Genomic DNA, 16370 nt, shown 5'->3' on the forward strand with positions numbered 1-16370 from the left:
TATTTACAGAAACCCAAGAGGTCTAGGCCTTGTTCCTTCACAGGTGCCTATAGAACCGGCAGTCGAGCACCTCCCTCTTCAGTTCCTTCTCGTCTGCTGCTCACGCTGCCTCGGGAAGGATCTGCTGCTGTTTTCCCTCATTCCTGTAAGAAATTTAGATACTTTTAAAATATTTGGACTTTTGACTCTGGCTATTCTTGACGATTCTTTCTGCTTAATACTCTGGACTGTTTCTCAGCTCGGATATTCTGACCTTGGACTGTTTCTGTACTTGACTTGTTACTCCCTTTGGCTTAGGCATTCTATCTACAATTCTATCAGAATTGTTTTGCTGACTTGGACCATACTCAGACTTAGCTATGTCTGCCCCAAAGAGCTTTAAACGATGTGCAACCTGTAAAGGTACTATGCCTTCCTCAGATGAGTATGCTGACTGCCTAATTTGTTTGGGGGACTCCCACAACATTAGTGCCTATAAATCTGTCTGTCTTTTAAAAAGAAGCCACAACTAAGCCTAGAACTTCATCTAAAGGCATCTCTGTATGAAAATATCCTTCTCCTGGGGACGTCAAGCCCGCCATCGCCACCAAAAACCATGGCGTCTAGCAGGTCGGCACCATTGACCTCAGTGCCCACACTATCAACGTCTATGCCCTCGGACTCGACTGGCATTTTTAAGAAGGCCATGGAAAGAGGGTGTGAATGGCATAAGCATGATCTCCACTGTTCTTCATTGGGAGAGCCCCACAAAAAGAAGGAAAAGCATGTTTCCTCGAGGGTGTCGACCAGAGCAAATTCGGCACCAATTAAGTCGGGCTTAGCACCAAGAGTACCAACCGCTCCATCGACAAGAATGCCCTCTCCTTCTTCGGCTAAATCTGCAACATCGTTCTCCCGTCGACCTTCATCTTTGATGACCACTTTGTTGGCTCCAGGTTACCCAAGCTGAATGTCCATATGCCAGGCATCCGTATAAAGGACATTTGCAGGGCTGCTATCTGGTCCTCAGACATGACCTTTGTCCTACACTATGCTGTGGACTTGTGATTTGCTTCAGAGGCCAATTTTGGTCAGACGGTCATAAAGAAAGTACTGTAACCGCTAGCACCCACCTCTTCTTTACAGGAACTAGTCACTCACCTAGTTGTGAGGGACCATGGATCCCTACAGAGATAAACAGGTTGCTTACCTGTAACTTATGATCTCTGTGGATGGGATCCATGGTCACTCACAACACCTGCCTGGCCATCACCTCTGCTAGCTTCTTTTTGACACATACTGTCTACACACCTGTGCTGCTGTGACTCTTGCTGCCGTCTTCTACCTCTGGATGTTGTCAGTCTCTTCACAGTGGCCATTTCAGGAACTGAAGAGGAAGGCCCTCGACTGCTGGTTCTGTAGGCACCTTTTGAGGGCTCTGATATCACTATGCCTTAAAGTGCCAGAGCGCCTAAATGGAGCTAAATATTATTCCATGGGCTTACTGCACAGGGGTAGAAAACCCAGTTGTGAGTGACCATGGATCCCCACAGAGATTGTAAGTTACAGGTAAGCAACCTGTTTATCGTAGATGAAAAATTGAATATAAGTATATCCTTTTTAATAGGACTTGCTTTTCTGGAGTCAGAAACACACTGAAGTGGAAACCGTGGACCTAGTCTTAAAATTAAAGGATAGATTGGTAAGTAAGTGTATTCAAAACATACTATTGTCCCTACCAATATTTCTGTGATGTGGATTTTAATTAATCTAAGAGTTAAGTATAATGTGCCATCAGAATTTGAATCCTTGAAAAGTGTGTATTGAGGTGCTTTGGTGTCTCCCAAATTCTTCATAACAGTTTGTGCTTAAACAAAAACAGCCAAAATATGCAGTGGACACATGACTGCAAGAATGCTCAGATGCAGATGGCTACTTATTTTGAGGCCATTAGAATTAGAGGGGAATAACAGTTTATTTAAAGATTTTTTTTCTTGTCTTTTTTGGAGTCTCTACGAAATAGGACAAAACTATGGAGTAAGTCTATTAAGCCTTTGTGAAAATCCAAACATGATTAAAACTGGAGAATATTCTTGGAGACCTCTGAGATACACTCAACATTGTATACCCGTGGATCTGAATTTCTGTCACATGGGAAGATCCATTCTGGACCTTACTTGGTCTTTGCTTAGCTGGGCAGCAGAACTAGTTTGGAAGTAGTCAGTCAGTAACTATTGCATATGTATGTTCTCTCTGTCAGGAGAAAACAAGGACATTCACACAGCAGCTAGAATTGCCCAAAGGAAATTCAGCAGATAGCTGTGACTTCTGTGTCTGTCCATATACTCTCCCTGCCTTACCAGAAAAGGGGATTGAGGGCAGATAAATTACTGAGGAACATGCTGCAGAATTTCCCAACTGGACTAGGACTACAAGGGTGGACTTTGATAATCGATATCCTAGGTTCATTTTTTATAGCTTGTTATCATTCATGACTCCCTTACCTGTACTTTTTCTGTTCCTGACCCCCTCTATACCTGTTTAAGCCCAGTTTTTGCATCTGTTTCTTGCAGTATTTTTCCCCTTCTAGCGCTTTTAGGCAGTTGTGTCTGTGGTAGGTTGGACTATGAGGGTATATCACTTCCACACTTCTAGCATTTCCCTGCTGTTGTAGGTGAGATTCCAGCAATGTGTTTGTGGTAAATATGCTTGTTAGTAGCTCCCTCTGGTGACCCCATGCAGTTACTATAGATACATTTGGTAAAACCTCTCAGGGAGTAAATTGTAGATGAGATTGCAGGGGGTGCTGGAGGAATAGCAGGTTGTTATTCCTTGGAAGCAACAGCCCAGCCCAACTTTGGTCTTGAAGGGAAAATGATGAGATGCTCTTACACCAGAGTCACTCTCTTCTCTCCCACTCAGAACAAGACTTGCAGACAAGGATTCTGAGGAGTATGTTTATGTGTCTGCTCTAGTGAAACCAGAGAAAAGGATCACTTGTTGCACCCTTCTGAGGAGGGCAGCAGGTGTAGGCCTTGCATATCTCCCTCACAAATAAATGCTATAAACCTATATGCTGTCTAAGTCACATGCAACTGCCTCAGATCATTCTTGAAAACTTTCAAGCTTTCTCCACTGGAAACAAGCCATGTTTAATTTGAAAATTTCAGGAAAGCAATAGGGGTTCTAACTTGAAAGGGTATATAAAGTTCCACTGTGCAACCATCAAAATCAAGAGAGAACTCTTCTTGGAAGCTTTTAAGTCAGGCTGTGTGCTGAGCTCAGCTTGCACAAATCGGCCATAGAGGTTCTCATAACCTCCCTTAAGAACATAAGAATAGTCCTGCTGGATCAGGCTCAAGGCCCATCTAGTCCAGCATCCTGTTTCACACAGTGGCCTACCGGTTGTCTTCAAGAAGCTCACAGGCAAGGGGTGAGGGCATGCCACCTCTCCTGCCATTGCTCCCCTGCAGCTGGTATTTAGTAGGGATGTGCACGAATGTTATTCAGCGCCGGCAGGGGTGGTACTTTAAGGGCAGGAGAGGGTGTACTCACTCGTCCTGCTGCATTTCCCCCGCCAGCGCTCCGTTATTTTTAAGCCCCTTGGGGCGGCAGCGTTCCTCTCTGCCTCCCCGTTTCCCTCATCGACCAGAACTGCCCAGAGACGTAAGCTATGGGCAGTATAAAAATATGTTAAATAAATAAATAGATAGAATAAGTGGCTGGAAGTAGCAACCGCGCATGTGCTCGTTGTGTGCATGCATGCGCGCGTCTGCATGCACGTGCGTGACGGGCGCACGCGTGGTCGCTACTTCCAGCCGATGAGGGAAACAATGAGGGTGAGTACACCCTCCCCCGCCCTTAAAGTACCACCCCCACTGGCGCTGAAACGCTGAACCCCCCCCCCCGAGCTGAAACGTTTTGGAGGCCTTAATAATGGCCTCCGAAACGTTTCGGGCTCAAGCCTAGTATTTAGTGGCATCTTGCTTCTGAGGCTGTGGCCTATAGCCACCAGACTAGTAGTCACTGATAGACCTGTTCTCCATGACCTTTAAATCCCCTTTTAAAGCCATCCAAACTGGTGGCCATCACCACATCTTGTGGCAGAGAGTTCCATAAGTGTGAGCCACTTTATTTCTCTTTTTTGATGCTTCTACCAAGATTAATGTATCTGTTCAGTAATATGGAGGATTTTAGTTTTCAGAGTCTCCAAAATTTATTTAATTTACTATGTTGATATCCCGCTCTTCCTCCAAGGAACCCAGAGCAGTGTACCTTGTTATATTTATTTTCACAACAACCCTGTGAAGTAAGTTAGGCTGAGAGATAGGTGACTGGCCCAGAGTCACCCAGTGAGTTTCATGGCTGAATGGGGATTTGAACTCTGGTTGCCCCAGTCCTAGTTCAACACTCTAACCATTATTGCACACTGGCTTTTGATTGCTTCCATAAACATTGACTTCTCATGGTATGTTTGAAATTACCATAGATTTTTAATTTCACTTTCTGTGGTTACAGGCTGATGGAGAAACCTTACCTGTGAAACCTGGCACTATGGAAAAATTACAGATGCACATTGATTCAATTATCCTTGCACTGCCAGAAGATTTACAGGGTATCCTGATTAAAACTGGCACAACATGACTAAATAGATATGTATACAGTCACATATACCACATCATATATTTCAAAGGTACAGAGACGATGCTCTCAGAGAACAGCAGATGTCAGAAGTATGTTGCACTTGTAGAAATAGACACTGTTAATGCTAAAAAAAAAAAAGGTTTTAAAGCAGACAGTGAGACATTCAGCTTGAATACAGGAAACTGCAAAGGATTTTTGTCAATTATGTTTAAAATGAAGTGCTCTTATGGAAAATTGCATCTTACTTTTCTACATGCAGGTCCACCATGCAGTGCAGACATTACAAATGTTGTTAAACTGGTGCTGCTCTGTTTGTATTAAACTCAGGGGAAGCAATATTCATGTTGACTTCAAAGATTATCCCAGTTAAAATAATGGCTAACAGATGAATACTCTCAAGTGAGTATTTTGCTTTGATATTTTAGCTTCTGTTAAGAGATCAAATGCCAGCCTACTAAATGTTATAGATGCCATGAACTGATCTCCAAAGTATGGTTTAGCAATTGGGAATGTCCTATAAGCTTGCCGAATCCTTCTCTTTCTGCTCCCTCAAATTCATGCACTCCTCCTTTCCATAATTAGAAATAACCATTGATTGCCATGATGTTCAAATTGGACCAACTACAAATACTGCTAAGCTTAGTCTGCCTCCAGTCCAGGGACTGAAATCTACTTCAGTCCCTAGTTTTAGACCTCTGTTTGAAGGCAAACTGTGGCTAGCAATAACGATAGTTTACCCAATTTGGACACCATGGCAAACTATAGTTATATCAAACCATGGAAGGGAGGAGTGCACTACCCTGCAGGGATGCTTTTGATCCCAGCAGCTCTGCAATGATGACTTGAGCTTTTCAGTGCATAATAGCTTAAATGGTTTCTCATTTGGTCACATAGCTGTTTCTAGAATGGATGTTGAGTAGTTGAAGTCTAAAATAATTTATTTACTACGCTTTATGCTTTTGCCTAAGATTATCTGTTTTCTACTGCTGGTTAGTAAATAATACTGTCAGTATAAATTGCTTGAAACGGGGACAGTGTATTTTTTTTCTTTTTACTTTTAAGTTTAATTAAGTGAGTGCTTCTTGTCAGTGGTCTTAAACTCTTACCATAAGTCTAAATTTAAACTTGCCATGGCAGAATTCAAATTTCAAAGACTAACTGGAATTGAATTATATATAATGGTCACTGCAGAGGATACTACATAAGCCTCAATACTGAGACTATTAGATACAGAGCAAGCTCTGTACATCTCTTCCATTTCTTCCTTTCAAACATATGACTGCAGTTGTCTCTACTGACACCATGGATTAACAACTGGGGAATGAGGTGCCTCATGATGATTTCTTGATCAGGCCAGCCCCACCTCTCTATGTATTAGATACAAGTTGTTTTCTTTTGTGGCACCTTTTTGTCCATTGTCAGATTCCCAGGGGACGAGGTGGGCTCCTAGCCCTTCTTGAACTCCAGAATGACTGGAGCACCCGCCAAAAGGTCAGCCTCAGGAGCAGCCAGGGGAGGAGGTTAGCTTGTCACCCGAGTCCTCCTCCTGGCTCGCTATATTCAGCCAGCTCTCTCTCCTGGAGAACTCCTGGCTCCCATGCTCAGAAGCAGCTCCTCCTCCTCAGCTGCCTTGTCTTTAAATACCCCAGTGCAGAGCTGACAGGGCTTAAAGCCAACTTCCAGCCCCGCCCCCTTCCTGCCCTTGCTTCCTGCTTCCTGCCACACCCAACCTAGCTGTCTCCCTGGAGCTGTTTCCTGCAGCTCTCTCTGCCTTGCCCTCTCAACCCCACTGGGATCCGACCCGCCTGGGCCCTTCTCATCCCTACTGCCCCCTGAGGGGAATGAAAGCCCCACAGGAGGGATGCAATGCCATGCCCTTCTCCAGTCTCCACAGGGCCACCCAAGTGGCCAGGTAACGTGGCATCCCGACATGCATTGGAGCTAATACAGAAGGGCAGGCCATGTGGAGATGCTGAATCCTTTGCTTGATTGGGTAATGGTAATTTACTCCAAAGCATATCAATTAAATATTTATTGAAACACTAACTCACATCAGATCACTGTCCATCACAATTTTTTTTTTTGGCGGTGGGGGGGAATGTGCTTTCCTATTGTGTCAATATTATATTTTTCAACTTTCTCTTTAAAAGAAAAAATAGGAGTAGGAAGGAAGGGTTGCTTTAAGCTGCATTATTTATCCCTCTTTAGCAAGGGCTTTTGCAAACCACAAATACAACGTGCATACTATAAATATGTGTTAGGACCCAATTCTTATTAGCAATAAATTATTGTTAAAAGTAACTTCTTTAGAATACAAGAATTTTAAAACTGCAGTCCTATGTATGCTTCTATTAGTGAGTGAGCCCAGTTGAATTCATTAGGTCTTATTTCTGAGTAAACCTGCTTAGAATTGCTCTGTCACAGTTTGATAATAGCTTTGTGAGAAATGAGACTTGGAGAAATCATTCTGTGAATATCATATTGATGCTGATGTGTACCAGTATTGTGTGTACACTTACTCTTAGGAAACAAATGCAAAAACTGGGTCAAATCTTGCAATGATCAGTATTGCTACACACTTTACACATTTGGATACAATAGAGATGACATTGCAGGGCTGTTGTGAGAAACTGCTTTTGTATGATATTTTGTACCTTTACTGTATTTAGAGTATTTTAATTTCTAGCTATAAACTGCCCTCTCTATTTTTAAGAAGATGTATTTTTAATATTCACTTATATGAATTCGAAATTGGAAGCTGAAATCAAATTATAAAATGATTACCTACAATTATGTCACTATTGCATTAATTTTACCTAACATATTGTTATTGGTGTTTTTTTGTGTGTTTTTTTTTTGCACAGCTGATAAGTAGCATTTTAAAACATGGCCACTAAATACAGTAAACATTTGTATCTTCATTAACTGAAGCATTGCATAGTTATATTGAAACTAGCTACATTAGCTTATTTTCAAAATGTATTTTTGTAAAGGAAATAAATTTCACTTTTACATAAACTTTGTTCAGTTTTATTCAGTGAAAGAAACAGGAATGATCCTGTATACAAAGGAATTCTTGGAACTATTCAGTAGTTTGCAAAAGTTCATTCTTGCTTATCACTCTGATGATTACTTCAAAAGGAAGAGAGACATATATGCTGTGGCTGAAATCTTAAGCACACTTATGTGGGAATAACTCCCATTAGACTCAGTGTGACTGGCTTCAGAGCAAACAAGCATAGGATTAGGATATCTGCTAATTTTCGGTAGCAGCTGTCACAGTTCCTGCAATGCATTCCCAGACTAGCCTGTCCCCTTGTGTCTTTTTCTGAGCCCTGGACTATACAGCCAGCTTTGAAGAAAGAGAGCAAGAAGATGGATTTGCTGCACTGTAATAACAATTCTGAGAGCAACAGGTCCATAGTGGTTTGAAAGCATCATCCCAGGGAGAATCTACATAATGAAGCCTGTGGCCCCAAGAAATCATGAGACAAGTGTTCAATCTGCAGGGTCTAGAAGGCTAATATTACTATTACAAATGAGCAGTGAGCCCTTTCTCCCGTGCAGTGAGAAAGGGCTATTTGTTTTTGTGGGGAAGACGCCCGAAAGTACTTACCTCTCTGCATACGCTCCTCCTGCCGGTGGCTCCAAGGGTCGTGGTGTCGGGACGTGCCACCCCATGTTGCCCTGCCACCGGAGCTCCAGTAATGCACTGTGCAAGTGCGTGATGCATTATGGGGACCCCCCTCCCCTCCCCAAGTCTCCCAGCTGTGGCTGCAAGCTGCCATGGCTGACACATGATCACTCAGATGGGGTTGAGAGAGTGCTGACTCTCCTAAACCGGTTTTGAGGGGAGGCTCAATAGGTGGGTTTGCTGCCATGGTGCCACCGGGATCGGGTGAGATCCCGACTGTTCACACATGCTTGCAAAACTGGGCTGGGTTCCCTTAGCCCAGTTTTGCATGTGAATAGCTTCTTTGCCTCCTTTGTAAGGGTTCATCCAGACAATCACATCCTTCACACTTCATTTCAGTTTTACCCTCCATATCCTGAAAATAATTAACTCATTTTCCATACATACATGTTTTCAGCCCCTTGGAATTAAATCAATGAAATATGTTTACTGTACTTTCTAGGGGATTGGTGCGTGGGTGGGTAAGATTGGACCAGCACCTTGACATTATATCATAAAGTAGCTGAATCGTGGTGGAATTGTGAATTAGGCTTGGCTTTTGCTATTTTTAAAAAAGTGTTAGCAAATGAACCTAAGTGAAAATTGGGCAAAACAATACTCAGCCTTCTTAAGAATGATTCTGACAGTGAAGATGAACAAGCCATCAATGACCAGGAGGAGAGGGACATTGTGAAACTGCTGCCCAGTCTGTTTGCTTGCAGATGTGTACCTTGCCTTCAAAACAAATAAAGGCACAGTGCAAATTGCATGAAAAACAGCTGGTCTAGATGCATTGTAATAGCATGTGATCTAATCAGCAGGTTTCTTGTGATGAATACTTCTGCTAGAGTTGTCAATGAAGGTCCTCACCCCTTTTCAAACACTGAAAGTGGTAACACTGATTTCTGAAAATGAACAGCTGAGTTTTTAAAAGTCTTTTTAAAAACTTACATCAAATTATTGTGTCAAAATCAATGTATTTAAGAGAAACAAAAGTTGGGGTTGGAACAAGTGGTTGGGCCCAGTTAACCTATGTGAAATGAGAGAGGTACCTAGGTAGTGCTGCCATGCTTACTCCATCCTATGTCCTATACATGTGTGCACCCAACCAAGTTGTTGGTCTGACCTTGGACACCAAGTTGCTCAGGAAACACAATTTTTGAAGCTGGGGGTGTTACTCTAAGGCTAGAGGAAACGCTTTCTCCTACTGCAACTGATTGACCAAATAGGGAAGCAGGCAGCTAAGCCCAGGATTCCTAGCACCAAACCAGCAAGTATGAGTAACTTCAGATCAGGTATGGACTGCAGTTTTGCCCTAGAATAGCCCAGGGGGCAAACAGAGTTGAAGACAAGAATTTTTCCAAAGAAAAATAATGTCTTTAAAGAGTGCATCTCAATAGGTAGGCTTGAATATTGGTTACTTCTGCATGATTTTAAGACTTCTGAGATAAAGGAAGTGGGGGCAAGGGCTGAGGTAGTCAGGCTGTTGGCAGGCAGAGTGAAAGGGAGAGAACAGAGGTGTATTTTATACATCTCTTCAATCTGCTGTCTTCAGAACAAACATAATGGATTTCAGGCAAGAAGATCCAGTTACATCCCTTACTGGAAGCAAAGTGGAGAGGAGAGCTGGTCTTGTGGTAGCAAGCATGACTTGTCCCCTTAGCTAAGCAGGGTCCACCCTGGCTGCATATGAATAGGAGACTAGAAGTGCGAGCACTGCAAGATATTCCCCTTGGGGGATGGAGCCACTCTGGGAAGAGCAGAAGGTTCCAGGTTCCCTCCCTGGCATCTCCAAGATAGGGCTGAGAGAGATTCCTGCCTGCAGCCTTGGAAAAGCCACTGCCAGTCTGTGTAGACAATACTGAGCTACGATGGACCTATGGTCTGGCTTTGGATATGGCAGCTTCCTGTGTTCCTAAGTTTGGAGGATACCTGTGCAAGTACTGCAGTCTAGGAATTCAAAACAGCCAGCTGTTGTGCTAGTACAACATTGCAACTAGGGGATGATGCACACTGAGTGCCAACAATTATTTATTTATTTTAACGGATGTTTTAACTTTTTCTGTTTGTTTGCTTTGTTGTAAACTTCCCAGAGACGTGAGTTTGAGGCAGTATAAAATATGTCAAATAAACAAAAAAAACCCCAAAAAATCAAGTTCCAAGGGCATGTTGGGGGTGCAAGGTACCACAAGCCCACATCTGAAAGCACCCTAGCTTGAGTGAGTCAATCTCTAAGGGCAAGGGAGCTTCAGCAGGGAAGTCTTGTAGGCTTGTTTGTGGAGAAATGTTGCACATCTGAAAATACCCTAGATTCAGTTATTTCAGCATAGGGTGAAGCACAGTGGTTATGTTCACTCCAAGTTCCAGGCAGGGTTTGTGTACCTTGTGCGCCACAAATTTAGGGAGTAGGATTTGAGTAGAAGGCAAGAACTCATTTGGGCAAGTTCCAGGACTGTACTGGGCAGAATGTTCACCAGGAGTCCCACATCTAGAAATGCACATGGGGGCTAGGTGGTGTTAATTCTGCTAATTACAGGGATTGAGGTTCAAGGTGGTTGAAGAGAGAGAACATTTCTAGGTGTTTTTATAGGGGGTCAGGGGACTCACAGAGCTGAGTTCGCACTGTACTTTTGAGTCCAAGCAGGCCAAATTCCATTACTGGCTAGAGGTTGCCCCGATTGCATTAGGGTGTGATTGACTGGTCCATTGGAATGTTTCTTTGTCCCCAAACTCTTACTCACTTTGGCAGTTTAGCTGCATCTGAAATGCAGGAGCACTGGATGCAGTCTTGCTCTTCCTAGACTCAAAGCATAAGTCTGTGCCTGTGACCCACTTTCTTGACCTTTACGGAGGCCACCCCCTGTGCAGAAGGTGGAATTGGAATGTGGCTTGGAACTTGCAGTCATCCCGATTTGAGGCTACTGTGCAGGCGCAAACCCAGAAGTGTGAATACAATGAGGATCACGAAGAGGATCTTTTCTTCCACTTGGCAACTGCCAGCTATAAGAACAATACCCTGTTATGAGAACAGCCTGTTCAGGACTACAAGCAGCACCCCTCTGTATGATTTGGAACAGCAGGCTTGCAGTGTCCATCTTGACTACCTGGACTTGTGGGACCACGAGCCCTCCACATACCCATATTTGGCAAACTCTCAGCCACTTAGCACAAGCAGCATGGGGCAACTTTACCCCAGGTCCAGTATGACATGCGACTGTAAGGTATCCCCATGTCCCTCTCTATTTATAATATAGAGAAGGATGCTGGCTGAGCAGAAGCAAGTTGAGAAGGATGATTTCTCAAGAGGATAGTCAAACTCCTCTTTTTGTTGGCACAAAGGAGTAGTCTTAGTAATAGTCTCAAAAGGAACTCAGATAGGGCTGTAACCCTCCCACCTCCCTATTGCAGCACTAATGGTCTGGCTCGGACTAGGCTCACCTGGAAGGTCTTCCTGACCCACAGGATAGGTTTTGAGCTTGCCCATTTACAGGTTTTTCCCATACAGGTTTTCCAAGCCACTCCAAGATTGCACACACCTCTGATCTAATAATACAGCATGTTTTATTTTGTTAACCATAGATGTCATACCCTGCAGCCAGGAAGTATGACCTGTGTTTGGCCCAAAGGAATGTTTTTGCCTATTTCAACCCCAAGCCCCAGCAAATGGGGCTCGCTCGGGCCCACCATCTGTGTGTGTTTTGGCTCTGGCTCTTCCATCTACAACAGCCATTGCTCCAGCTTTGCTTCCAGCTTCTGGTTTCGACCTACCTCCTGACCCAAACCATGCACCACGCTTGGCTGCCTTCGAAAATCGACCTCCCCTGGATTTCCCCCTGGAACCAGCCACTTTCATGGTCCTCTGGCTTGCGAGTGGCACCGCTTGTCTCTCCTCTATCCTGTCCTTCTGCTTGGCTCCTGGGAAGGAGGACCCCAGCGTTCCCTAACTTGCAAGTGTGACAGACACACCAATGGAACTGGAAGAAGGTATTACTAATAATCTCCCTCTCTCCTTCTTCCTGGTTTTCTCTGGCCAGCCTTAAGCTGATTTAATTGCAATTCAGACCTTTAAGCCTCTAAAACACCTCTGTGAGTTTCTAATTTGTATTGCTAGTCAAGTTTTATTACCTTTTATTACCTGTACCCCCAAAATACTTGAATAAATCTGATTGCACCACATTCCTATCTAATGGTCTTTATTTCCAGACCAAAGCTTTGCACGAATTGACACTGTAATGGACTGTCTTGCTAATTCCCCACACAAGCCCAAAAGTAGTCTTGGAATGTTCTGCTAGCGTTCCAGAACAATTCCATTAACACCTAACAGCACTGCTGTGAATCTGTTTTTGTCCAGTCATCCCATTGCCCTTTTCCCTTACTGTAATTTCACACGCTGCACCAAAAGTGACCCAAAGCAAACAATTTAGATAGAGATGCCTCTGGCTACAACACAAGTAATGAGATCCTATTATGATGAGCCTGATCTCAACAATCCAGCTATGTAGCTGCAGTTCAGGTATGCAGAAAGAAAAGAACTTAGAGCTTCCATGAGACAGATATTTTGTGCTGGGGTGCAGAATATGTTTTGCTTCATTGCATTGGTGCTCCACCCATGTACAGTGCTTTATTTCCTGCTCCTATGTCAATGAAGCAGCCATGAGCGGGGACAGCTCTTGAGGGAAACCATTGTGCTGCTGGCAAAACCTTTTCATGCCTGTGGTGACACCTGTATCTGGAGTGAGAAATCAGATTTGCCTTCTCTCAGCTATGCCCCTCACTGTAGCCTATTGATTTATCATTTTTATATAATTAATTTACTGCCCAATATTGAAATCTCTAGGTGGTGTACAGAATTAAAACATAATATAAATTATAAAACCTTTAAAATTCATAAAAAGATAAAAATCATAATAGATACAAACACATTAAAATTCAAAAATTTTGATATCAGTTGAAGGCCTGGGAAAACAAGTACGTCTTCAGGGTCCTCCTAAAAACAAACAGAGAAGGAGATGCCCTTATTTCAGCAGGGAGCGAGTTCCAAAGCCCTAGGGCAGCCAAAGAGAAGGCCCAGTCCCGAGTTGCCACTAAACAAGTTGGCAGAAACCATAACCAGATCTCTCCAGATTATCTTAATAGGTGACAGGGTTCACGACAGAGAAGGCGCTCTCTTAAGTACCCTGGACCTAAGCCGTTAAGGGCTTTATAGGTAATAGCCAGTACTTTGTATTTTGTTTGGAAACATTTCAGCAGCCAGTGCAGTTCTTTTAGAATCGGTGTTATGTTGTTCCTCCATGTTGTCCCAGAGACCAATCTGGCTGCCGCATTCTGAACCAATTGTAGCTTCTGAACTATGTACAAAGGCAGCCCCACGTAGAGTGCATTACAGCAGTCAAGCTTAGAGGTTACCAGCATATGTGCTACCATTTTAAGGTCATTTGTCTCCAGAAATGGACGTATCTGGCATATCAACTGAAGCTTATAAAAAGCACTTCTGGCCACAGCTTCAACCTGAGAAACCAGGGAGAGTTTGGGATCCAGGAGCACTCCCAGACTACGAACCTTATCTTTTAGGGGGAGTGTAACCCGATCCAGAACAGGCAGATCTAACCCATCTCTCAGATCCCGACCCCCTACAGACAGTATCTCTATCTTGTTTGGATTCAACTTCAGCCTGCTATCCCTCATCCAGCCCAATATCAACTCCAGGCTTACAGGGGTCGTGCCATTTCCTGATGAATTTGGTATGGAACAATATGGGTGTCATCAGCATATTGATAGCACTCTAGACCAAACTTCCAGATGCAGTGGTTTCATGTAAATGTTATTTACCTTGTTTCCTGGAACTTAAGGTGGCTGAAAATGACTTCAAACTGAGCCAGACTCTTTTTTGTTTCTCCCTGCCTTGATTTCTGTTATTTTGTGTAATGCTGCAGTGTGATAGAATCCTGGAATACAGACTTTCATATATACTGATTAGCTAAAGGCCTCATGTTTGATAGGTAACAAGGGATGAAAAGTGTAGCCTTTCTACAATGGCAATAAGGTCAGTTATGATTTATCACTGAAATCATTAGCAGAAAAGGGGCCAAGCTTAGTTCTCCAGATCCAACCCTGTTTTTCAATGTGACTGCATCTTCTGGCCTCGGGAAAGTGAGGAACAATTTGCACTCCCCCCACTTCTATACCTACGTCCTGTTTGAGGGGAGAGAACTGTAGGGAAATGCATCTTCCCTTTGTCTTGGAGCTGCTTTCAGGAAGGAAAGGTGATTAACTACTTGCATATTGTTTCTCTCATGGAGTCCCTCCCTGACAGTAGAACATCAGCTGCCCAGCAGTGTTACTAGTCTCCAGACAGGGCTCTTAACTTCCTGCATAGAATGACAGCATTTACTTATGTACTGCACTCAAGGCTATATTATTTAGACAGGGGGCCCTGCCTCCTTGTGTCTGGTGATTTTAGTGTTCGGGATGAGGGCAGCCTGTTCATTTTGTCCCATTGGCATATTAGGGCAGATATTGGCCATAAAAGCCAAAAGGGAAGAATTTTTAAAACCTTACAATCTACCTATCTATAAAAATAAGATGTGTTTTGTTTTTACTATAATTAAAAAGAACTTTAGATATATGCATTGGCAATCTGTGGCTGCAAACAATCCTTTGTACATAGTTTGGAAACTTCAGTTAGTTCAAAATGCGGCAGCAAGGCTGGTCTCCGGGGCAACCCAGAGAGACCATATTATGCCTGTTTTGAAACAGCTGCACTGGCTGCCGATATGTTTCCAAGCAAAATACAAAGTGCTGGTTATTACCTTTAAAGCCCTGAACGGCTTGGGTCCAGGTTACCTTAGAGAGTACCTTCTTCGGTCTGATCCCCACCGCATGCTAAGATCATCTGAGGAGGTCCGGCTCCAGTTGCCACCAGCTCGTCTGGTGGCAACCCAGAGGCGGGCCTTCTCTGAAGTCGCTCCTGGACTGTGGAATGCGCTCCCTGCAGACATCCATAATTTGAATTCTTTATTGGAATTTAGGAGAGCCCTAAAGACCTACCTGTTCGGCCTGGCCTTCCAGTGCTCTTAAATTGTTTTAAAGGATCTTTGACGTTTGTGAACTGCCCTGAGCTATTTTGTAAGGGTGGTCTAAAAATCGAACGAATGAACAAATAAATAAATAATAACGTAGGAAGCTGCCATATACTGAGTCAGACCATTGGTCTATCTAGCTCAGTATTGTCTTTACAGACTGGCAGCGGCTTCTCCAAGGTTGCAGGCAGGACTGTTAACCCTATCTTGGAGAAGCCAGGGAGGGATCTTAGAATCTTCTGCTCAGCTCCATCCCCTAAGGGGAATATTTTACAGTGCTCACACTTCTAGTCTCCCATTCATATGTAGCCAGGGCAGACCCTGCTTAGCTAAGGGGACAAGTCATGCTTGCTATCAGATGACCAGCTCTCTTCTCTCTTAATACTAAAATAATAATAATAAATTAATTCATGGAACGCTTCACAAATTTGCACATCAACCTTGCACAATCTTCTCTGCGTTGTTCCAATTTTAGTATATGTGCTGCCGAAGGATATAATTTGACATACACCATTCCAACAGCCATTAAACAAATGTTTCTAATATGACATAGTTCTTACAAAGAATAGTGTAAACCTGCATCTGGACTATCACTGCTTCAAAATGCATTTGGAGACTCATATAATAGAACACTCCGTGAAAGAAAGAAAGAAAGAAAGAATCTGCACCTAGAAAAGTAGTCGGAAAGATACCTAGCCTAGAACCTTGGTCCGACATTCAGTTTCGAATTCCTAGGAATGTTTCCCCCTTACAGAAGGCTCTTTTTGCAGTCTTAAATAGTACAATCCAAACGCAGTTTTATGGTTTACCACTACATCGGCTCTTTGTAGGGCTGTGATTGCTAGCTAGTGACTCTACCTACATCTAGATTTAGTTATGCCATGATCGCTACCTAGAGCTAGGCCTCAGGCTTATAATAGGGAGACTATGACTCCCAGAGCACACTGGGGCAGAAAAGGCGGAAGGGAAACTCAGAGCTGGGGGGCGGGGGAAAG

The 16370-nt window shown here is 43.5% G+C and overlaps 1 protein-coding gene across 1 annotated transcript in view; it reads left to right on the forward strand.

Annotated features, from left to right (window-relative positions):
• The window catches only part of DENND6A (DENN domain containing 6A), a 69490-nt gene extending 61849 nt beyond the window's left edge, over window positions 1-7641 (forward strand). The window contains exons 19-20 of the mRNA XM_053296770.1: window positions 1607-1681; window positions 4498-7641. Coding sequence (XP_053152745.1) covers window positions 1607-1681; window positions 4498-4623 — 201 coding nt within the window. The 3' untranslated portion in view covers window positions 4624-7641. The remainder of the gene's footprint in view (window positions 1-1606; window positions 1682-4497) is intronic.
• Window positions 7642-16370: the final 8729 nt, after the last annotated feature.

The sequence above is a fragment of the Hemicordylus capensis genome, chromosome 2 (genome assembly GCF_027244095.1).
Source record: "Hemicordylus capensis ecotype Gifberg chromosome 2, rHemCap1.1.pri, whole genome shotgun sequence".
Taxonomy (NCBI): domain Eukaryota; kingdom Metazoa; phylum Chordata; class Lepidosauria; order Squamata; family Cordylidae; genus Hemicordylus; species Hemicordylus capensis.